At 39.5% G+C, this 24153-nt stretch overlaps 2 protein-coding genes across 5 annotated transcripts in view; both read right to left on the bottom strand.

Annotated features, from left to right (window-relative positions):
* Nucleotides 1–17779, bottom strand: part of GABPB2 (GA binding protein transcription factor subunit beta 2) — a 31379-nt gene extending 13600 nt beyond the window's left edge. For 2 of the 4 annotated variants that reach the window (XM_028502919.2, XM_036015466.1), the window contains exons 1-6: nucleotides 17412–17655; nucleotides 11953–12092; nucleotides 9509–9676; nucleotides 8597–8791; nucleotides 5962–6100; nucleotides 192–284 (exon numbers count right to left, since the gene is read on the bottom strand). In XM_028502919.2, the coding sequence (XP_028358720.1) occupies nucleotides 192–284; nucleotides 5962–6100; nucleotides 8597–8791; nucleotides 9509–9676; nucleotides 11953–12060 (703 nt within the window). In that variant the 5' untranslated portion in view covers nucleotides 12061–12092; nucleotides 17412–17655. The other 2 variants (XM_036015465.1, XM_036015467.1) reach the window with 2 other exon arrangements.
* Nucleotides 17780–18936: 1157 nt separating this feature from the next.
* On the bottom strand, nucleotides 18937–20229 carry MLLT11 (MLLT11 transcription factor 7 cofactor). The gene has a single exon (XM_036015472.1). The coding sequence runs from the start codon at nucleotides 20223–20225 to the stop codon at nucleotides 19953–19955; it is 273 nt and encodes a 90-aa protein (XP_035871365.1). The 5' UTR covers nucleotides 20226–20229; the 3' UTR covers nucleotides 18937–19952.
* Between the last annotated feature and the right edge of the window lie 3924 nt (nucleotides 20230–24153).

Here is a 24153-nt window from a genome sequence, read left to right as displayed (position 1 = left end):
GTCATTCTCTGATAATATTCAGCTGCCTGATTATATCACTCAGTGATTTTTCTTTCTGATGTGCAATGACTCTACATCCTTTTTCCTAGCTCTAATCATAATTCTTTAATATTTCATGCAAATTAAATCTGCTGGAGATTTAAAAACAAAAGAAGAAATGGTGATTCAACCAGCAGATATCCCTTACCTACCTGTGGCTCTGTGTGAGTTGGAGAGGGGGGCTGATGCTTCAGCAAGAGCTGCAAGGGTGGCCAACACTGAGGTGGTAGAATTTGAGAAGTGTACTGTTGAGGAGGCAGAGGTAAAAAAGGCAAATGAGGTCCAGCAGAGAGAATAAATGGAGATGAACTAAAATAGACTGAGATGCTTTATTAAATCTAAACCTTGGCTTTTCATGCTAATGTTCTTAATCTTGCTCCCTAATACAAACTGATACAAACCAATTATCATGGTGTTGCAATTCTTTAAAGGTTTAACAAATTTTCCCTTTAAAGTGGACTGAAGTAATATGTTTGGTGTAGGGCCAGTACCGTCCCCTCATTTGCTCATTGTCTCAGCGAGGCCAATGCTCAGCATCAGCAGCTAACAGGCCAAGAGTGCCGCCCACTCCCTAGGCTGGCTGTGCAGAGCTCTCCCTGGCAGCAGGCAGGACGCAGACGGAGTATGCCTCACTCTGGCTAAGCAGTGATAAGGGAAGAGACCGCTCCTGGGCTTTACTTGATCTACTACTTTGATTCATCAGCTAGACAGGTGAGAAGACTAAGCTTGACCTCTAGTGTGAGGACAGTTAAAAACTTGAAGTTTCACATAATGAATATCAAAGGTAGGACAATCAATGCTGAAAAACAATAACCATCTACTTTACTTATGTCATGATGTGCTTAAAAAAAACTTTTTTCATAACTTTTTTCTTTCGTATCCGCATGCTATTCTTACAGCTCAGTTCCTAGACAGAGTGTTTTAGATCTGGCAACAGGCATGCCTAACTTTATAAACAAAAAGGATTACTCAATGGTTCTGCATAAATCTAACTTTTATAAAATGAATTGCATTTTCCTATTTCAAAGATAGTTATTGTGCCAGTTGTAAATTTATTGCCTCTCAGTCCCAAGTCCACCCTTCTCTGCCTTGCCTTGTGATAATGAAGCTGGATTCATAAACATTTCTTGTCAGCTGGCATGAAATTAAGTTCTTTCTGTCATACAGAAGTAGTGGCTGCTCCCAATATTGTTTTTTCTTTAATGTCAATAGCACCAAGGAACTTTACTTTTTAGTTGTTTTTTAGATTTTATTAATTTATTTAGAGAGAGGGAAAGAGAGGGAGAGAAACACCAGTGTGTGAGAGATAGATACATTAATCTGTTGCTCCTTACACATCCCCAAATGGGGGCCTGGCCCGCATCCCAAGCACGTGCCCTGACTGGAAACCTTTGGTTCACAGGCCATCACTCAGTCCACTGAGCCACATCAGCCAGGGCTGTTTATTCCTGTATTCTTTAGGGTTCTCTGTACCTCTTAGTAGTTAATCCACTCTTACTAAGAATTCTGTATAAGTTACATATATAAGTTTATAAATTATATATGTATATAAAATAAAAATATACAAATCACCATGTAGTTTTGTCTCCCGACTAGACTCTGACTGATACACATCTTTTTTTTTAAGATTTAAAAAATTATTTACTTATTTTTAGAGAGAGGGGAAAGAAGGGATAAAGAGAGGGAGAGAAACATTGATCAATTGCCTGTTGCATGCACCCCAACTGGGGACTGAACTTCAGTCTAGGCATGACTGGGCCTTGACTGGGAATTGAATTGATGACGACCTTTCAGTTTGTGGGATGACACCCAACCAACTGAACCACAACGGTCAGAGCCACATATCTTCTTTTTAAATGTATTCTTAATTTTAAAGTTTATCGTTATCTACACTTAAAGATTCTATCTTTTCTTCTATCAAAAAGGAAACTCCTGTTTAACACTCTTATAATAAATCCTCCCAAAGAGGAATAATTCTTCCTGACATGATTACTCTTGGGAACCTAACTTATTTATAAAGTTAAATTTTAGAAGATTTTCCTTTAAAAGGTAGATTTCTTGTGTAGTACTCCTCATAGTTGCAAACTTACTCAAAACTCTGGGATGATGACTGTGGGAGTGGGGATAAAGGTAGAGAGAGTGATGACATCCCTCTTTCATTCTAATTCTCATAGACTGTTCAGGGGACCAAACGGTCTCAGTGGAACACAATGCCCGACTTCCAGAAATGAGCCTATGTCTGTCTAATGACTTCATGCAGAGCAGGGTCCAGCCTATTCCCTAATTTTTCTGCTTAGTTAATGCTTTTCTCATCACTTAGCCTATCATAATAAATGCTGACATAAGAACTCACAAATGAAAAAAACAAAATACAAGTGATTTTTAGATATATGTACACTCATGGAGGTTAGACTATCTGTGACAATAAGTCACTAGCAATTAAAAAACAAGGGTGTTATATTTTACCACAGTTAGCACAGACACATACACAAAGGTAGGCCACCCAATTACTAGAGAACAGCTATGTAAAACTGCTTCACGAGAACAGCATTATATACTTAAAAATGATTTATTGATTTTCAGGGAAAGAGAGGAAGAAGGGAGGGGGAAAGGGAAGAAAAAAGGGAGGGAGTGGGGAGAGAGAGAGAGAGAGAGACACTGATTTGCTGTTTCACTTATTTATGAGTTCATTGGTCGCTTCTTGTATGTGCCCTGACCCAGGACTGAACCTCAATCTTGATGTATTGGGATAACACTCTAACCAATCTAACCAACTAAGCTACAGGGCCAGGACCAATTATATACTTTTTAGCATATGACGATTCCAACCTAATGGTACTCTCCTTTTGATTCAAACATAATGAAGTCCTGGCTGACACAGGTCAGTGGACTGAGCTCGGACTACAAATCAAAGTGTTGCAGGTTCGATTCCCAGTCAGGGTACATGCCTGGGTTGCAGGCCACTGCCCTCAGCAACCGCACACTGATGTTTCTCTCTCTCTCTTTCTCCCTCCCTTCCCTCTCTAAAAAAATTAATTAATTAAAAAAATAGTTAAAAACTTCAAATCCCACTATAATGTTTAAAAATAAAAAAAACCATATGACCCATTACCTTCCCCTCAACAGCAAAAATGAACATTTGTGAAAAATCCGGTTAAGTGTTCTGACATACACAGCTGAAATTGAAGAAGATAATGCAAGTGATCCCTTTAGATTTATTCCCAAGTGAGTTCTAGGAAAATAAAACACTTTATTGCTTAGTAATGTGGGTTTTCTTTCTCCTTAATGTAAGACACAACATCAAATAAACTAAAACGTGCACAGAGACTGTGTGGTTTGGAAGGGAAATGGCATTATCAGTGACAAGTCTTGTTACTTATTCAGAATGTGATGCATAAACAACTCTTCAGACCAGGATTTAGGGGAGTATGCTGTGGTAGGCTAGATAGTTTCAGTAAGTTAGTGAAAACTAAATCCAGAAAAACTAAGTAACTTGCCAAAAATAATGTAGCTAGTAAATATCAGAGCCCTGATGAGAACCTAATTTATTAGATTCAAGCCTATACTATTTTTTTTCTTTTATCCTCACCCAAGGACATGCTTTTTGATTTTTAGAGAGAGGAGAAGGGAGGGAGAGAAAGAGAGAGAAACATCTATGTGTGAGAGAAATATTGACCAGCTGTGTCTTGCATGCCCCCAACCAGGCACCTGGCCTGCAACCCAGCCATATGCCCTGACTAGGCATTGAACTAGTGACCTTTCAGCTTGTAGGGTGGCACTCAATCCACTGAGCCACACCAGCCAGGGTTCAGTTAATCCTTAAAAATATTACTAGATGATGGGAAACAAGAAGCTCACCCACCATTCACAATAAGAAAATCCTTGCCCTGGCTGGCGTAGCTCAGTGGATTGAGCGCAGGCTGCGAACCAAAGTGTTGCAGGTTTGATTCCCAGTCAGAGCACATGCCTGGGTTGCAGGCCATGACCCCCAGCAACTGCACATTGATGTTTCTCTCTCTCTCTCTCTTTTTCCCTCCCTTCCTTCTCTAAAAGTAAATAAATAAAAAATCTTTAAAAAAAAAAAAGAAAAAGAAAATCCTTGAACCCAGTTGAATAACACAACTTGAATTTGTTTTATAATTTTTCTTTTATCTGCACTGATTGAACATCAAGCAGGCCAATCCCCTAAAGAGGAAGAGCTAGGCAGAACTCTTTCATGTTAAAGATGACATTGGAGAGATTAGCTCTATTATGGGATGTTTGACAATTTCAGTTTGCAGTTGTCAACATTTGGAAGAGAAAAAGAAGAGCAGGTCTGCCAAAAGTAACACAATAAACGTGACATAGGCCCATGGAAGCCAAGGCTAACAATCATTATCCTGAACGTCTTCAGTTTTGCTTACTATTCCAGATCAGAGTCTGGAGACTTTCAGTAGTTAGGCTAAAGATCAACTCTAGGTCTTTTCACGTTTGTGAACATAAAACATTACTGGAGTCTAAAGACTTGGATTACAAAAGCACTTGTTCTAATCAGTGTGGCCTGAAGTACTACAAATCCAAAAGGCTGTGAATGTTCTGATTACATGTGTCTGTATATTTAAGCTAATTTTACAAAATCATTTAGTTGAAAACAAAGTGATTTTAAATGAGGTGATGAGCTATAAAAGGGAGGTCACTACTGCCCCCTTGTGGGTATGGCCAAGTCAATCTTCATTAAGAAGTTAATTTTCACTTACCACTAGCTATTACTGAAGCCCTGCTATAAAATGGACCCTTAAATACAAAATATCAAAGTCTCACAATAACCTCATAAGGTGGATATTATTATATCTCAATTTAATAAACAAGGAAAGAAGGCTTAGAGAAATAAGTAGTTTTCCCACAGTCAAGCATCTAGTCAATAAATATTTGAATGCAGATCTGAATGTACAATTCTATGTATATTGTATACATGTTCTATTTTACCACACTGCCTCTCAATAGTAACACTTCATGCAACATCTTCCTTTGATATTATATAAACTTAAGTAGAAATATAGTTGCTTAATTTTAAAATATTTTATTTACTTATTTTTAGAGACAGGGGAAGGGAGGGAGAAAGAGAGGGAGAGAAACATCAATGTGTGGCTGCCTCTCACATACTCCCCACTGGGGACTTGGCCTGCAACCCAGGCATGTGCCCTAACTGGGACTCAAACTCATGACCCTTTGGTTCACAGGCTGGCACTCAATTCACTGAGCCACACCAGCCAGGGCTGTTGCTTAATTTTAAATAAAAATCAGAAAAGAAGAGTCTGCTGGAAAATTTATTTAAATGAGGACACAACTTCTTTTGTTGTAAAACAAATATTTGTAAAGAGAGCTTGAAAATAAATTAGGTTTTCTCCTTTTAAGACAGACATTTTTGTTAAAAAAAACACACAGGTTTTAAAAGATCAATAGCAAACATTTTCACCTGCTATTTTGTTGTTATATATGTTCTCAAGAACAAACTGAGACACATACTTTATTCAAATAATCACATGCACCTTTTATGCCGGCACTCCAACAACCACTTAAGTCTCTTTTGCTTTATTTCTTACTGCTTTGGATTATGAATATTTAACTATTTTCCTTAGCAGTACTATATTGAAGTACCCCTGTATTTTCATTTTCTGGGTCAGACATAACACTTCAACAGATTAATCTGTAGAGTATTTTACTTTGAACACTGAGCAAGCACTCAGACAGAACCCCTATGTATGATCTTCCCTTCCCCCAGAGAGAATAAGTACATTAGCTTTAAAATCTATTATAAATCTTCTATTTGGGGGAGATTTTAATAAAGGAGTGGGTATCAGAGAGGGTATCTACACACCTCATAGGAAAACCTGGGGTTTTCATTTTAAGTCTAAAATGAATGTGATGGTATCAGAGTATTACCTGAGGTTGTTTTGGTGTTGGCTGAAGAGACAAGGCTAGCGAGGTTGACAACCTCTCCTGATGTGAAGATAAATGGGGTAGCCATAGTCACAGGGTTGACTCTCTCGCGATTAGCATTCACCTGATTCTGCATTGCTTCCTATAAAACAAGGTGGATATTTCAAAGTCAGAACACTTATTAGCCATAATTATACAGTTACTGAACAGCCATTCCCCATCTCCAATGCTCTATAAAACGGAACTAGTTGTAGCACACAATGTCCCAGGGAACTCAGATTTCTCATGAAAACCACTTCTTACTTTTTGTTTTATGACCAGGAAAACAGAGATGTTAGGTTGCCTTCTCAAGCTTGTTTCTACTTTACAAAAAATGGTGTATTGTGTGCAAAAACTTCTACACAACTCACTTAACCTCTGGATCTTGTTGTTGTTGTTGTTTTTAGTTTGAAAAATAAGGAGGGTGGCACTAAAATATTATTGAAAAATAAAAAGTAATTTCTAGCACCAATATCCTATGATAATTATCTACAAGTCAATGTGTAACGAGGAGATCCCTACAGAGAATCTATAGAGAAGAATAGTCCCCAGAGTTTTTCCAATTGCTTGTTCCATTCTGCCACTGGAGAATTCCTCAAAGAATATATAACAAGCAAATAAATGAGTGCTAGATTTTAAAGTCTAGTTTCCTATGCTGCACTTTTGCTTCCAGGAATGTTTGTACAATTTTGAGTAAAGACACTTTAGTTTATCATTATTATTATTATTATTATTACTTTCAGCATGTTTTTCTACAACATGATCACTCCTCAAAAAGTCCCAATTATGAAAGGGCTCTAAACAAGGAATTGAAAGTTGAAGAGGATAACCAGTCTATAGGGAACCATCTGTAAGAAACAAACAAAAAAAAACAACAACAAAAACGAATAATCGACTGCAAATGCAGCAGAAATGTCTATTTTTCATATATAATTATCCCCTTGACTAATTTCAGCTTGAAACAGTTTACCCATTCTCTGGTTACTGTTAAATTCCTTCCTGAATATGCCCCTTCTATCCTCTACTACATTTCCTCAACTCAAGCCCTCAGTGGCTCTTGTCTGGCCTAATGAAAGTCAGTACATGGTTCTTTAGCATTAAGTCTTCTCTCTGCAAGTCTGCATACCACATGCTAAATAATCACCTTTTAAAAAAAAGTCTAGCCCTGGATGGCATAGCTCAGTGGATTGAGCGCGGGCTGTGAACCAAAGCATCTCAGGTTCGATTCCCAGTCAGGGCACATGCCTGGGTTGCAGGCCACAGCCCCTAGCAATTGCACATTGATGTTTCTCTCTCTCTCCGCCCCCCCCGCCTTCCCTCTATAAAAATAAATAAATAAAATATTTTTTAAAAAGTCTAACTTATATCAATCCTATATTTTAAAAGTTTTATTGGACCCCCACTACCCACAAAATAGTCTAAACTCCTTTGTATGCCATGTAACACTCCTACACTGAGAACTTAGCCTATCTCTCAAGCCTTAGCTCCCAAATTCCACTTCCTTGCCTAGTCACAGAACTACTTACCCTTCACTGAATATTCCATGTGCTTTCAACACCTAATATACCTTTATTTGCTTTTTTTAAAAAAAGATTTTGTTTATTTATTTTCAGAGAGAGGGGAAGGGAGAGAGAAAGAGATGGAGAGAAACACTGATTGGTTGCCTCTCACACATCCCCAGCTTGGGACCTGGCCTGCAACCCAGGCACGTGCCCTGACTGAGAATCGAACCTGTGACCTTTCGGCTTGCAGGATGGCATTCAATCCACTGAGCCACACCAGCCAGGGATGATTTGTTCTTTTTCTAGCTTAGAAAAACATTTTCTCACTTGTCTACCTACTTTTTAGATTCTGCATCCACTTTAATCCTTACCATTAAGCATCAATACTCCCTTTTTTGTGCTTCTGTGACAGTTCCTAAATACCTGTTTATCAACAGAATATTGTAATGCTTTATTTCTTGTCTAAACTTCATCATGCTGGCCCTGACTGGTATGGCTCATTTGGTTGCAAAGCAAAAGGTTGCCAGGTGGATTCCTGGTCATGGCACAAGCCTAGGTTTTGGGTTCAGTCCCTGGTCAGGGGCACATATGAGAGGCAACTAATAGGTATCTCTCTTTCATATTGATGTTTCTTTCCCTCTGTTTTCCCCTCCTTTCTCCTTTCTCTGAAATTAAGTAAATAAAATCTTTAAAAAAGAAATAAAAATAAAAAATATATATTAATGACATTGAGTCATGAGATTAAGGCCTATTAGAAGTATTTCTCTGAGCCCTGGCTGGTGTAGCTCAGTGGATTGAGTGCAGGCCTGCAAACCAAAGAGTTGCCAGTTTGATTCCCAGTCAGGGCACATGCCTGGGTTGCAGGCCAGGTCCCCAGTGGGAGGCGTGTGAGAGGCAACTACACATTGTAGTTCCTTTCCTTACCCTCTCTCTATTTATTTATTTATTTAAAAATAAATAAATAAAATATTTTTTTTAAAAAGAAGTACTTTTTGATAAGATAATGAAAATTCAGTTTTTATTTAGCTCCCACAATACATCCTTAAATTCAACTGAATTATACTCTGGGGATGAAATAAAAAAACAAAAAACCAGACCTGAAGGATGACCAGAATTTCAGCATTGTTCTTCTCCAGGGCTATGTCAAAGGCAGATTTATCAAACTTGCTAAAAGCATGGACATCAGCTCCATATTTGATAAGTAGCTCTACAACATCTCGATGGTGGTACTCTGTGGCCCAATGCAAAGCTGTCATTTTCAGCATATCCTTGGCATTCACGTCTGCACCATTCTGTCATAGAAAAGTAATTCTTTTCATATAGACACTGGTTACAATGGCACAGATGCAAGATCCCATCACCAATACAGAGGATCATGTTAAGAAATATCAAAGGGCCTGGCTGGCATAGCTCAGTGGATTGAGGGCGGGCTGGGAACCAAAGTGTCCCAGGTTCGATTCCCAGCCAGGGTACATTCCTGGGTTGCAGGCTATAACCCCCAGCAGCCGCACATTGATGTTTCTCTCTCTCTCTATCTCTATCTCCCTCCCTTCCCTCCCTAAAAATAAATAAATAAAATCTTTAAAAAAAAAAAGGAAATGTCAGAGGGAAAAACATTTTTCAAATTATCCTGAATGCTGACAGAAATAAGGTCTTCAATGAATAGGTCTCTTCTAAGTACATCACTGGGAAATTATGACAGATGGGATAAGGGGAGAGAAAACAATTTTTGTTACATTTATTAACAGAGCTACATGTCTGAAAAAATAGGCATAAGTGCAGAGAACACCTGCAGAAATGACATGAAGAAAAATCAATAAAGTCTGTCTAGCTTTCGAAAGATTAGAAAGCAAAATTCTCTTAGTCATAATTACTCTGGAAAGAGATGCAACTCAATGCTATAAACTGTCCTCAACTTGATTTTCCCAACCTAGTTTCCTACCACTTATTTAGGTAAGGAAGGTGAATGTCTTTTTTACAATATAAACCCACCACTATTCTTGCTTTACCCTAACAAGAAGTTCCACGATGTGCGCATGTCCATCAGCTGCAGCCATATGCAAGGGGGTTCTGTCCACTTTGGTTCGCGCATCCCTGCTAACGCCTGCTCGCAGGAGTACTTCTGCTGTGGAATAATGACCATACTGGGCTGCAAGGTGGAGGGGTGATGTTCCAAGCTGTGGGAAAATAATACCCACTGAATTATCAACTATGTGCAGACTCTTAAATCATTACTGAGAGATTCAAATGAACAAGAGGTAAGTTCCATGCTTCCTGCCCTTGGAGACAGGATCTGGTTGGACAGACAGGACTGAAGAAATGACTTAATTAAAAAATTAGCCCTGACTGGTGTGGTTCAGTGGATTGGGTGTTGTTCCGTAAAACAAAAGGTCATTGGTTTGATTCCCAGTCAGGGCACATGCCTGGGTTGGGGGTATGTGAGAGGCAATGGAGATGGATGTTTTTCTGCTTCTTTCTCCCTCTTCCCCTCTCTCCAAGAATAAAATCTTTTTAAAAATTAATATACTAATTAGGAATAAATATATCACCAATTAAATAAATGCTAAATATAATGGATTTAAGTCAGGTGCAATTCCCTGAAAGGCATGATTTAAAGTAGGGCTTAGAAGAAGGTAAAAAAAATGGATAGACAAGAGCATTCTGAGTCAGGGGTAATGGGAAGGGATAGATGCAGGTTCAAAACAATTTTTAGGAAAAGGGAGGGGACTAAAAAGTTGCATGTGGAACTTGGGGCGCCAATTTAATTGGTTGGAATAGAGGTTCGTTACCATAGTAAAGCAATACAAAGCAAAAAATACTGAGGAGATGAAGAGGCAATAAAAATTTAGCTATCAAGCCCTGGATGGTGTGGCTCAATTGGATCATCATCATTGAGCATCATCCCATAACTGAAAGGTCACAGGTTCAATTACCGTTCAGGGCACATACTTAGATGGCAAATTTCGTTGATGTTTCTCTCTCACATCCATGTTTCCCTTCCTCTCTCTAAAATCAATGACCATGTCCATGCGTGACAGTGAAAAAAGAATTTAGCAGTTGAGTATCAACAGCAATAAGCAAGGCTATATCATCTCAAAGTAAACCTTATAAGAGTTACCATCATCCACTTTGGCCAGAAATCTAATCCTTTCTTTGTGTTATGCTCTATATTTTAAGCCTATTTTGTTTATTCTTTGCTTTTCATATATTCAGTCTCTCTGCCTGACTGGATTTAATTCACATTATTCTTTTCAGGTCTATTTATGGAAATGCTAATCTCATTGGTTTCCTTTCTTCTTTTTTGTGAGGTACCAAAGACCTGCTGACCGCTAAAGTTATGAACTAATCACTCCAGAAAAGAGGACATTCACTCAATGAATTGTTAAAATTAGTCAATGTTTACAAAATCTGTGAATGCTAAGCAAGCCCACATTATAACCTGGACCTGGATATTATAAAACTCTGCTCTCCAAACTGCCTGTCGACGCTTATAAATTACACCTTCCTCTCTAATGTTTTTTAACAGTGGTAAAGGAAACAAAATGGCCAGACTATTCCATTAACCAGGACATTTTACAGAAAAGGAAACAAGAAGTTTGTTAGTTTAAAAATGTGCTTTTATTATACTGATTTTGTTTAATTTCTAGCTAATTATAGAAGCCTATAACCTAAGTAAACTTCAGGGAGAATTAAGCTTGTACAAAATACTCTGAAAAGCATTATAGAGAATCACAAGTATATAATACCTTTACAATTACCATCTATATATCCACAGGAGACACTTTCAATTTAGAAAACTAAAAGAAAAAGAAAATCACATATGCAGATGAGATAAAGAAAATAAAACTCCTGAGAAGAGAATGAGGCAGAAAGGGAATGAAGAAAAATCAATAAAGTCTGTTTCACCTTTAAGAAAAAGATTGGTGCCCTGGCTAGTGTGGCTCAGTGGATTGAGCACGGGCCTTCAAACTGAAAGTTCGATAGTTCCTTCCCAGTCGGGGCACATGCCTGAGTTGTGGGCCAGTCCCCAGTTGGAGAAGTGAGAGGCAATCAATGTTTCTCTTGCACATGGAGGTTCCTCTCTCTCTCTCTCTCTCTCTCTCTCTCTCTTTCTCCCTCCCTTCTCCTCTCTCTAAAAATAACAAGTTAAAAAAATTTTTTTTAAGATTTTATTTATATACTTTTTTAGAAAGGAGTAAGGAGGAAGAAAGACAGGAAGAGAAATATCAATGCGTGGTTGCCTCTCACACACCCCCTACTGGGGACCTGGCCTACAACCCAGGCATGTGCCCTGACTGGGAATTGAACCAATGATCCTTTGGTTTGCAGGCCAGCGCTTAATCCACTGAGCCACACCAGCCAGGGCTAAAAATAAAAATCTTTACAAAAATAAAAAGAAAGAAAAGAAAAAGATTGGTAACAGCACACGCTGGGAATAATCAAGAGGGCTTACCCAGTCTGTGGTAAATGGGGCGCCATTTGCCATCAATGTTCTCACTTCATCATCTTGGCCTTTTCTTGCTGCTTCTAGCAACCTCTTCCCTAAGTCCACCAAAGACATCTTTATGCATAGGAACAAAAGTTTTCAGGAAGCTGTAACTCAAACACAAGGAAAGCTGCCTGTAAAATGGTTCTAGAAGACTTCTTGTACTTTGATACACTTCTCAAGATGACTTACCTGGCATTTCTTTTCTAGCTGATCATCTAACACAAACAATTAGGTATTTGGAAAAGTTTCTGGCCCTAAACAATAGTTCTCTCACTTTCAATCTCCAGAAAAATGCTTTGGAAATACGTGCAACACATCACCTTTCTAGCTTAAGAGATGCTAGAATGGCAATAAAACAGCATTCTATCCATTTGAAATGACCATGGGTAGAAATATTATGTTACGGGAAAGAATGACAAACAAACCAAGGATATTGAGACTCAGGTATCTGGTTAAACACTTTTTCAAAAATGAACAGGTTGAACCTGCCACTTCAAGGAAAATAATCAACTGTATTTATTGACAATTATCAACTATAATTTGAGCTTTCAAGCAAAAATTCAAATTTTGGGAAATCTACATACACCAATTGATAGCTGACTAACAACTTTTTGATGAAATTCATGGTGATACTAATGAATGTGAATTTTTAAATATTGTATAATAAAATGCATCAACATTTGGGTAATTTGCATAATCTGGTGAGCCAATGTTTTTCGAATAACTAATGTGTGTTATAAAATAAACCAGGGGTAGGAAGAGGGAAGAGAAGATGGCTGAGGAATAGAGGGAAGTTATAGTCACCTACTCCCAGGCCCAAACTGGAATTACAACAAAATTATGGCACAATCAACCTAAATAACCAACTGAAGACTAGGTAAACACAAGTCTTATAACCAAAGATTTATAGAAGAAGCCACATCAAGGCTAGACTATGTGACATAAGAGCCACACAATGGAAGAAGCCTCAATCCCTGAGTGATTGTCTAAAAGAGAGCTACTCAGAAATGTGGCACCTACAATGGACTTTGCACAATTAAAATTAAACCTTTATTTCATTAAAAAAAATTACACAGGGGTAAAAGATTAATTCAAAGTGAAAAACAGATCAATGAGTTTTAAGGTAACAGAGTATAAATATTTCACTGATACAGTTTCAGATTTCTCACTGTAACTAACTTTTAAGAAAGTACCACTTGTTATACCTGAAACTAATACAAAATAATATTAAATGTAAACTAAAATTGAAAAATAAATTTTTAAAAAAGAAATTACTACTTGTTGAATTTCTGTGTAGCAGCAGAGAATAATACCCACAGGGATCTGAAGTTACTGAAACACCCCTCCCTTTCTCCAAGTTCAATATTGCAACAAATTGAATGCAGAAATAGATATGAAAATGCAGCTGTCTACTAAACAGCCACAAGTTAAAGAAAGTTGCAAAAATATAAAGCAATGCCCTTCTTCTCACTATCTCTTTGACTTGGAAGATATATTTTTCATAAAAATGTATTATCTATAACATGTGGTGGATTTATTATTATATTTTAATTAATGAACATTTAAAAATTAATTTCTCACCTGGCTGGCGTAGCTCAGTGGATTGAGCGTGGGCTGGGAACCAAAGTGTCCCAGGTTCGATTCCCAGCCAGGGTACATTCCTGGGTTGCAGGCCATAACCCCCAGCAACCGCACATTGATGTTTCTCTCCCTCTCTCTCTCTCTTTCTCTCTCCCTCTCTCTCTCTCTCTCTCCCTCCCTCCCTTCCCTCTCTAGAAATAAATAAATAAAATCTTAAAAAAAAATTAATTTCTAAAACAGTAAATATCAATAGATACACCATTTTGGAGTCCTCAATAATTTTTAAGGATATAAATGACTCCTGAAATCAGAAAATTTGAGAATCACTATCTTGGGCAAATAACTTGGTCATTATGTAATTCAGTTTTCCAATCTATATCACAGAACATTGTGCTCATGCACAGGTGTGTGCAAGAGATCACCAGAGAAGTCTGTTCAAAAGGGAATCTACACAAGGCTCTGGTATGAGCCTTCTGAAATAGTGCATTCAGGAGCAGAGGATGAACTTTCTAGTGTAAACTTCTATAATCTGATCTAAATGTCAGTTTTCACAACTCAAAAAAAAAGCTAGAGAAAAAAAGATAGCAAAAACTTCTCACAGAAAACCAGTACTTTGCATTTCTCTATGGTTATATTCATTTTAAAGTATCAAACAGCCTTTCAATTTAATTATCTTATTACTAATATTTAAAAACAAGAACAAGCCCAGATGTGGCGAAGCTCAGTCATCTGAGTGCTGGCTTGGGAATCTCTGGATGAAAAGGTCACCAGTTCGATTCCTGGTCAGGGCATATGCCTGGGTTGCTGGCCAGTCCCAAGTTGGGAACATTGGAGAGGCCATTGGTCATGATGTTTCTCTCCCTTTTCTCCCTCCTTTCCCTGTCTCTCTAAAAATAAATAAAATCTATTAAAAAATAAAAACAAGAACAAATTTCTAGGTGGTTCATTTATTAGTTAGAAATAATTGCTTCAGCCCTGGCTGGGTGGTGAAGTAGTTAGAGGATCACTCCACTACTCCAAAGTTGCAGGTTCAGTCCCCAGTCAGGGCACATACAAGAATTAACCAATGAATGCATCAATAAGTGAACAACAAACTGATGATTTTCTCTTTCTCTCTCCCTAAAAATAATAATAATAATAATAATAATAATTCCTTCAAATTTTTTCAAATTATACTATCGAGGGGTGGGCAAAAGGAGGTTTACTATTGTGAGTACACAAAACTGAATTTACTCTTGCACTATTGTTTATTAATTATTGTATTGTTTCTCATACAAACTGTAAACCTACTTTTGTCTACCTCTGTATATAAAAGGTGTATCACCAAGCCTTAACAGCTCTACAGTAACTGACCACAAAGAGAAAGACTAACCTACATATGGATGTTCAGAAATGTTGCCACAAAGCAGGATTAAACTATCCTCATAATAAAATCCCAGCTCTATTCTCTACCAAACACATACACAAAAACTTTCAGTTGAAGGCTGAGGTATCTGTTTAAGGAGTAATCTGGTTTGCTTCACATTCCTGGGAAGCTGATACTTCTGGAAAATAAGATACTTTAAACTGATTTTATCTCACTGCAACTGGTGTCTCTAGTACCTGAACTCTTGCAAAATGTTAATTGAGCAAATCTTTTCAATTTTTTCCCACTGTATTCTGCTTTCATATGTTAATTCTATCACATCTTTTTAAAAATTTTTATTTATTGATTTTAGGGACAGTAAGAGCTTATTCCACTTCTTTATGCATTCATTGGTTGCTTCTCGTATGTGCCCTGACCCAGGATCCAACCTGAAACCTTGGCGCATTCAGACAACGCTGTAACCAACTGGGCTACCCTGCCGGGGCTTATCACATTTCTTTAATCATTATTTGTGAGTCTGTATATCAGTATCACTAAATAGCAACTGACCCAAACTTTAGGTCATGAGAAACCTCATTTCTTACCACATGAAGATATCATTATTTATATATAGATATTTTGATTAGAATGTAAATAAGGTGTTATAGCCATTACTTGATATAAAATGTCTCCTAGAAATGTGTTCTTCAGGGTTCTTTTCTCCACATACTCTTTTCTTTTGAGTAAAAGTAAAATCTGTTTTTATTGATTGATTGATTGATTTTAGAAAGAAAAGGGAGAGGGTGAAAGAGGAAGAGAGAGAGATTGAGAGACAGATTTGTTGTTCTACTTATTTATGCATTTATTGGTTGATTCTTGTGTCTTGACTGCAGATCAAACCTGCAACCTTGGTGTATTCTGAGGATGCTCTAACCAACTGATCTAGGGGCCAGGGCCAATAAAATGTATTTTTAAAATAACAGCATTTGGGGGGAACTATGTGCCATTTTCCCAGTATCCTATGTCAATGTGGGCAGTGCCCACCAGATAAAAGATGTAGCCTAAGAGACAAGAGGACAGTCTAGGGACTTTTGAGCTCCCTCTCCCTGATTACTTAAAAAAAAAAAAAGGGGGGGGGGCACATTCTCCCTTAACATACATACCTCCACTTTCCCTACATATAACATTAAAAAACAAGCCCTGGTTGGCATAGCTCAGTGGATTGAGCGTGGGCTGCGGATCAAAGCATCGCAGGTTCGAGTCCCAGTCAGGGCACATGCCTGGGTTGCAGGCCACGGTCCTCAGCAACCGCACACTGATGTTTCTCTCTCTCTCCCTCCCTTCCCTCTCTAAAAATAAATAATTAAAAAAAAATTTTAAAAACAAAATCTGGCCTAACTTGTCTCTTAGGACTTTTAAGATAAATAAAACAAAGCACCCACACCTCCTTTCAAACACGCAAGAGCTTTTGATCACTGTGCTTTAATAATGAACGAAGTGCTTGAGCTCTTGATAACAAAACTCTATTTTTATTAGAAAGTAATCACGTTGGTTGACATAAGAATTTGGGTGGGGCAGTTCTTTCATTGTTATCAAAATGTATATGAAAATAGATGGTTAAGAACATTTATATTGGACTGGGTAGGTCCAATGGTATACTAAAAATACTGTCCTAGATGGCCAAAAAAGTTAAATTGTTGAAGGTAAGCCATAGAATGTGCTTTTCCAGAGATAGAGAGGTGTGTGTGTGTGTGTGTGTGTGTGTGTGAGAGAGAGAGAGAGAGACAGAGAGAGAGAGAGAAGGAGAGAGAGATATCTTCTGGGACTCTGGGAAGGGGGAGAAGAATGGGATGATCTCTGCAGTAAATTTGTGAGCAGAGAGAAAACTAACGGGAAGGCGAATCAGAATTGAAAAATCCATGGCCTGACGACCTTTTCCATTTTTTTTTTTCCTACTGCACACGTCCCTACTGAGCCTCCAGCTGTACAAACAACTGTACAAGAGGCGGGGCCCTTATGCTCTTGTTCAGATTAGCGTGCTCACTAATAATCTTTAGGCTATTCCTGGGGCCCGGGAATTAGAGTCCCCGTTTTCTCCTCTACCACAAATTCTCCCGTTTCCCAGCAAAATTCTGTCTTTCGGGAAGAGAGTCAGTCAATTTGAGGCAGAGTGCCAAGATCTCAGCCTAGGAAGCAGCCCCCGGCCCGAGCTCCGCGGTGCCCCCTACTGGTCACCTCTGCGGCCTTGGCTTCCCTTGGTCCAGCTCCCCAGCCCCAGGTCTTACACCCACCCCCTTCTTCACCTCCTCCCAGTCCCCTCCCCTTCCTCCCGGCAGCATCCCCTTCCTCTTCGTCCCCCTCCCCCAGGTGCCCCAGCTCCGACGAAGGGGCGCCGCTCAGTCTGCACCCAGAAGTTGGGAAGCAGTGCAACTTCTCGCAGTACTCTCCCTGCCAGCCTGACACCCCCCAAATCCACGCATCTCTTCTTCCCCCTCACCTCCTCGTCCGGGACGCTGCCGGCAGCGTTTTCGCCAAGCCCGCCAGTTTGGTCTCGTTTCCTTCTCTAGTTTAGACTCCCTGTCAGTGACGGTTACTTTTTGGCCTTTTCATATATGCATATTGTGGGGGCCTTTAACCCCCCTCGTGGAGAAATGGAGGCAATAAAATGGCGGACCCGGAAGTGGAGAGTCTGCGAGAGTAACTTCTGGCGGAGGAATCTGTGAAGAGAAAATGACTAGGACACCTACATTTCCATTCGAACACAACGATGATGCACCTCCGAGGATTATTTGCCATTCACCGAAGTCCTTTTGCAGTGAAAAAGCGTGTATCCTAGAAATACTAGCCAGGACTATTTAGCGTGGCGGAGGACTGTCGATTACGTGTCTTACGTGTCGTATAGACCCGGCAGGGGACGGACAGATGGTTTGTTTTGGCGCCAAGAATCAAGTGAACCACGGAAGAGAGACGCGATTCGGTCCTGGTCTTGCGCCGTGGTTGCTTCTTGGAAGGACAGCCACGGGCTTATATAGGGAAATCTTGTTTCATTGTCTCAAGCTAGGGTGAAATAGTTTGGGACGTTCCAGGCTCTGCGCAAGAATTGAACTCTGGTGCGTGACTGACATATTTCCAGTTGCAGCCGGAACGCAAGGACCCTAAGACCCGAGTGTCAGCAGGATCAGTGAAACAAATAACGGAGGCAATTCATTTGGGGGCCTGGAAGAAGATGGAGCATGAGTTTGCAAATCCTTTTAGGTATTTTAGTTACTAGACAGGTGTGTCCCATCTCCACCCACCAAATGCCAGGACTAAAGGACAGCTAGAAGTCAGGAAAGAGGTCCTTCAAAAATAAGTAAAAACAGGAAAGGACACATCACTGAGCCATTCTTTATTAGATTTTGGCTTTTAATGTTGATAGCCTCTCAAAGTCTACAAAGAAGATTCCCGTGTTACCCTTTTCTGAATTTATCTAGATCTCGTTCAAGTCATCTTTATTTACAGCATGTTACCCAAGTACTGTCCATCTGTATCCGTATTTATAGCTTCCCTTTCTAAGGGAAGTCAAAATCTTGTTTCATTGTTGTTTACATCCTTTTATACTGTCTGGCCCAGTGCCTTTCATAGAGTAGGCACCCCAACTACTTGTAAGTTAGTACAAAATTTTTAAATGAGTTTTAAGCAAGCAGATAACATATTTGGGTGAATTCGTTTATTTTCTTTGGCACTTACGCTGAGATAAGAAACATATAGTGCCACAGGTGCCTCCTCAAATATGTTGGTAGTGGAAAAGCAGAAGAATGGTGGATTGCAGCTTTCTAGCTAAAAAATTTTAAGTCGATTTCACCCTTTACCTTGTTACCCATTCAACCTAAAGTTAGTCATTTTAATGTATAAAAGTTACTCAAGTCATTCTTCCTCAAAGTTGAATATGAGAAAAATATACAAGCTGAATGTGAAAACAAGGCTAACTTGTGAAATTCTAGACTGTGTTCCTGTGGAGAGAGAAAACTAGAATGCAGTCCTGGGGTTGAATGTCTTTATTAAAGATATGAGTAAATGGCAGCACAAATCAGCAAAGATTTTGGAAAGAGTGGGAACAGGGTGTAGGGTCAGAAGGTGATTGCTCACTTCCTGGTCTCAAGGTAAGCTGAAGAACTGTGCCTGAGGCCCAATGGTCGGTATCAGCGAGAGATGCAGGAGGGCCAGTCTAAAGTACTAGGGACCAAACCCTACGCCTTTTAGGAACAGAATCAAGACCTTACAAATTATCATGAATAGTCATCGAGATTGCATTTTAAGATTTGAAATTGAGTGATTTTCCTCAGAGTTTTCAACCCACAGTTAGGAGCAAAATTATAAAGTAAGTAGGCTTAAGAAGAAACATCCTTTTGAGAGAGCATAACTATTCCTGAAACAATTCAGGGCTTTCCCCTATTTTCATTTTCCAAGACATAGTATTTCCTCTTGTTTTATATACATTTACCCCCAATTTCAGAAAAAGCAAGTTTCTTATCATCTTAATCTTTTAGGAATCCTACTGTCTTGTAGCAGCTAATCTCAAATTAAAACTTACAAGGTATTCATCAACCCTTGAAGAAATATTTGTGTTTACTGGCCTGGAACAGGGAATTAGGAAGTTTTGAGCAATCTCTAAAGCTGATTAAAATGAGGTAAAAAAAAATATATATATGTATCAGTGCTTCTATTATAGTACTACTCTCTGGTGCCCCCATCAGGTCTGTTTTCTGGAATTATTATGGGGTGGAGAGGAGGAGGACTCCCCCTGACCCAGTCACTAAGTATTCCATTGCTTGAACCCTTTGTGGCTTGAGGGCTCTTGAGAGAAACTGAAAAATAAATAAATACATAAATAAATAAATAAACAAACAAACAAGTACAGAACTCTGGCAGATTCATCAGCACCACCTCAACACAGTGGAGGAGAGAAAGCAACATTGATAGGGGAAAAGGATGGAAAGGAAAGGGCTTGAAAGGGAAGACAATGAGGGCAAAGTGGTGGGAGAGAGGAATCTTGGGCTTAGAGCAAGTCCAATTCAAAGGAGTGGATGCTGGCAATGGGAGCTCTCCAGAAGTTGAAGGTGCTGTACTCAAGGAGGACATCGCCTTCAGGATTTTTCTCCTGCTCTGTTCCAGTTGCTTGCCCGGTCATTTTGCCAACGCTGCTGTCCTTGACCTTGTAGGTGGACGTATCTGACAGACCCAGGCTTTCCAACTCCGACAGATCCAGTTCTGGAATAGGCATCCTCCAGAAAAGAAAAGAGCTGTACTGGCTACTCACAGGGTCCCTCATAACTTCCTAGAAAGAAATTGTTTGTCAGTCTTCATGCCATAGCAAACTCTTTGTGGCACACTGCCTTTCCTTACTTAGAAACTTTACATACCCATTTGCCTGTGTACATAACCCAAGCTCCCTAGGACATTCTTCAGGAATCCTTTTTCTATTAGTAGAATAATCCTTTTCTAATAGTAGAAAAAGGATTTTCTACTATTTCCACACTTCTCCAACAAATGACTTATTTACTGCCTACTGCTTCAAGTCAATCTTGAGGTTGATTTTCAAGGCCTTCCAGGATCTGGCCCTATTCTTCCTAGTAGTAGCACATTCTCTGCTGTAGTGATGCCTATTACTGTCTTGCCTAACTCTCTCCACTCTCCATCTTAAAATACTACCCAAGTTCCAATACTCCAAGTCCCAGGGGAATCTTTCCCCTGAACTATTTTTTTTTAAGATTTTATTTATTTATAGAGAGAGGGGAAGGGAGGTAGAAAGAGGGAAACATCAATGTGTGGTTGCCTCTCATGTGGCCCCAACAGGGGACCTGGCCTACAACCCAGGCATGTGCCCTGACTAGGAATTGAACTCACAACACTTTGGCTCACAGACTGGTGCTCAGTCCACTGAGCCACACCAGCCAGGGCTGAACTCCTACTATGTTTGCAAATACAGAACTTCTTCCTGCCTTTGGTTTAATAGGTTACAGGTACCTCTGAAAATAGCTTCCATGACATTTTGGCTTTCTGTTTTACTCCCTGCCTTCTAAGCCCCATTATAAACTCACCTCTTCCAGGAGGACTTCCTAAAACTTACTCAGCTCCAACTATCCATTTCTTCTGGCATTTACCCTAACACCCTGTAGAGTTTTACCTGACTGTATCAGTCTGGGGTTACAGATCACTGTTATGTGTATAGGGATAGTCTTATCTCCTTCAAGGGACAGAGTATCCCCAAGGGTAAAAACCAGTCTACTTTGTACTTTCTTCACAAGTGCTGGGCTTTGTACACAAAAGACATTCAAGGCTGCTGATTAATTTTCCGTCACTAATACAATGAACACCTTGTCACTGCCACCTAATTAGTCCACAGATAAGCCTTAATGGCTTATCTATTTCTCTCTAGCCTACCTCTGCCTCAGAACAAAACCCAGGTGCTAAAAAGTTTTTTCTATGCTTTAACAGTTCTCTTTTCTCTGATCACAATGCTAGACTATATGTGATGATAATGAGAGCAAATGGATTGGAAACTCCAGGTAAGGAAGGTAAAGTTTAGATTGAAAGGAGATCCTTGAACAGAATTAGATACTTTTCCATGCTTTAATGAGTACTTCTATCACCTTTTCTGCTCATCTCACCCATGTTATATGACTATTATACCTCCCTGCAGCCTCCACCCTACTGCTTACTAGCCAAGGGAAGGGGCAAGAAACATTAGCTGAAATGTTCCCAAAGGAGCAGAAAAAACATTCCACCACCTCCAAAAATAGAACCCCGTCTCAAAAGGACTTCCTCCAACACACTCCATTGGCTCTCATTAGGCCTTGAGATGCCTAAGCAGTGGCCTAAAATAAGTTCCAGAATGTGTTAGGTTTCAGTAGGACCCTACAGAAACCCTATCAACCTGTATAATATGAAATGTCTTTACTAAGGTAGGGAAAGAATGCATTAATTTAGAACATGTTTATGTGTGAATGTGAGGGCTTTAGGAGGGGTGGGTAGGTCGACTCAATGTTTTTAAAGTTTAAAGTAAATTCTGAGTTGCTCTTTTCTTGTTAGGTTCAAGCTCCAAAATAAACCCTGGGAACTGAGCATTACTCAGCAGAGAAGCTGCTTATGAGTGTGATGGGGGACTGGGACAGGGTGGGAACAAGGTGGAAAGGTGAGGTCATCATCCTATAATATTTAGCTGATCATCTCCACAATAATTTGCAGAGACATGTGCACAGAAAAAAAGCTACAAAAAATGGTTGTACTATCAACCAATCAACCAGGGCTTACATCTGTGGCTATAAAGATCCTAAGAAGCAAATGTTGTTACCAGTTACTTGCCCACATAGCTGACTTCTTTTATACCCTCTCCCTGACCAGCTCTCTCCAGTGAGAGCTTAGTATAAGATGGGGCAAATATAATAGACTCTTTAAAAAATAGAATTGGTCCTGGCTTGATGTGGCTCAGTGGATTGACCACTGGCCTGCTAACTAAAAAATAGAATCGTAAGAGGAGAAAACATCATAGGTTTTTAAAACTAGAAAATACCTTAGAAGTTACCTAGTGACTTGCGAAGCCTCCAAGCCAGTCTGGATAGAACCTAGGTCTCATAATTCCCAGTCTGGTCCTTTTTGGATGTGTTGTACATAGATAACTGTCTACAGCTTTATATCATCCTATACCAACATTCTCAAAACTTGCAAGAATTCTTAGTTCCTGAAGAGCAGATACCAGTGGGTTAGGTGTTATTTGTTCCTGTGGTCCTAATTTGAATGCTGAACTCGCAAAAAAAGGCAGTAGAGAGCAAGTTAGAATCTGAGAAAGGGGAAAAGCTGACAAACTGACTTCTTTTCTTATAGCCAGTGTATGTATCAAAGCTGTCCAATCCCTGAGTGTCTGGCAGAGCTTCTCTTGGCAATTAAAAAAGCTAAGGGAAATTTCATGAACTATTTATTAATTTGAATGGCCTAAAACCTTTAGCTATGACTCAGAGTCATGTACAGAGATTACCAAATGCATTCTAGAAAGGCATTCATACAAGCATTAACGGCCTCTAAAATGAAATCAAGAACATTGACTACACACACACACACACACACACACACAAAATGAAGCTAATACCTTTTACATTGATAATGGAAGTTTAAAATTTAATACAGCATGAATTTAATTCCCAAGTACCCAAATTTTGCAAGAGGTCTCTTCGGCTGGCTTTCTCTTCTCTCCCCATTTGCTTGATTAGCAAATATATTAAAAAAGATACACTCTCTGAGCCACGCAGACACGCCCAAATACTCTTTGTCTAGACCCTCAGTGGGAATCCAGGGCCTCCCCGACCAGGCTTTGCTGTGTCATGCTGCCATGAAATGGAAGGACAAGGGGTGGTGATGGAGGGGAATGGAAGTGCTCTGGCATCTCATTATATGTGCCTCGTCCTGGGCTTAGGTTTTTCTATTAGTCATGTCCTCCCCCACCTAGTCCACTGAGCTACGAATAAACATTTCTTTGCCAGAATCTGCCCCTATACCTAGCTCCCGTGGGCTGTACTAATTTCGATATGGGATCAGGTAGTTCAGCACAGAAGCCCCCACCTTCCAACCTCAAGCTGCCTCTTTGGAGCAAAGGTTTGAGTTGGGGAGGAGACTGTTAAAAGAAAGATGAGGATTAATCTCAATATTATCTCATAGCCTTCCCCCCAAACTCCCTCCCTATGGAGACAAATCTGGGGTGAGGGTAGACTCATCAATAGAACACTACAGAAAAAAAAAAAAGGAAATATAGGGAAATAGAGGCTAAAGCAATACAGTAAGACTAGAGATTCATCAAAAAACAAATTATAGCTTGAGAAAAAGATACAGATAACTAGACTGCAGATAAAATACACAGGCCAATAATTTATAGGCAAATAGGTACTTGAAATAAGGAGATAAATGCTGAGAAATAACTACATGTAATCTGTTAAAAATTAATGTCTGTATACCGGATTATAAGGCATGGATGGAGATGTGAGCGAAGAGATGTAAAACGGTGAACAAATAACTACCCGTTGTTTATGGAAGAGCCTGCTCTCCTCTTGAACTTCCCTAACCTCATCCTTATTTGGGGTCCTCAACCCAACCAGAAGCAGCTGGTCTTTATCTTTGCAGCCCCTGCCCCCCTCCCTCAGTTTAGTTTACCTGTTATCAGTGAATTACTAGTGTGCTCCGAAGATGGAGGGAGGACCCCGGGGCTCCCG

The sequence above is a fragment of the Phyllostomus discolor genome, chromosome 14 (genome assembly GCF_004126475.2).
Source record: "Phyllostomus discolor isolate MPI-MPIP mPhyDis1 chromosome 14, mPhyDis1.pri.v3, whole genome shotgun sequence".
Lineage (NCBI taxonomy): Eukaryota > Metazoa > Chordata > Mammalia > Chiroptera > Phyllostomidae > Phyllostomus > Phyllostomus discolor.
Note: the sequence above shows the minus strand (reverse complement) of the source record. Positions and strands in the feature narration are given on the sequence as shown.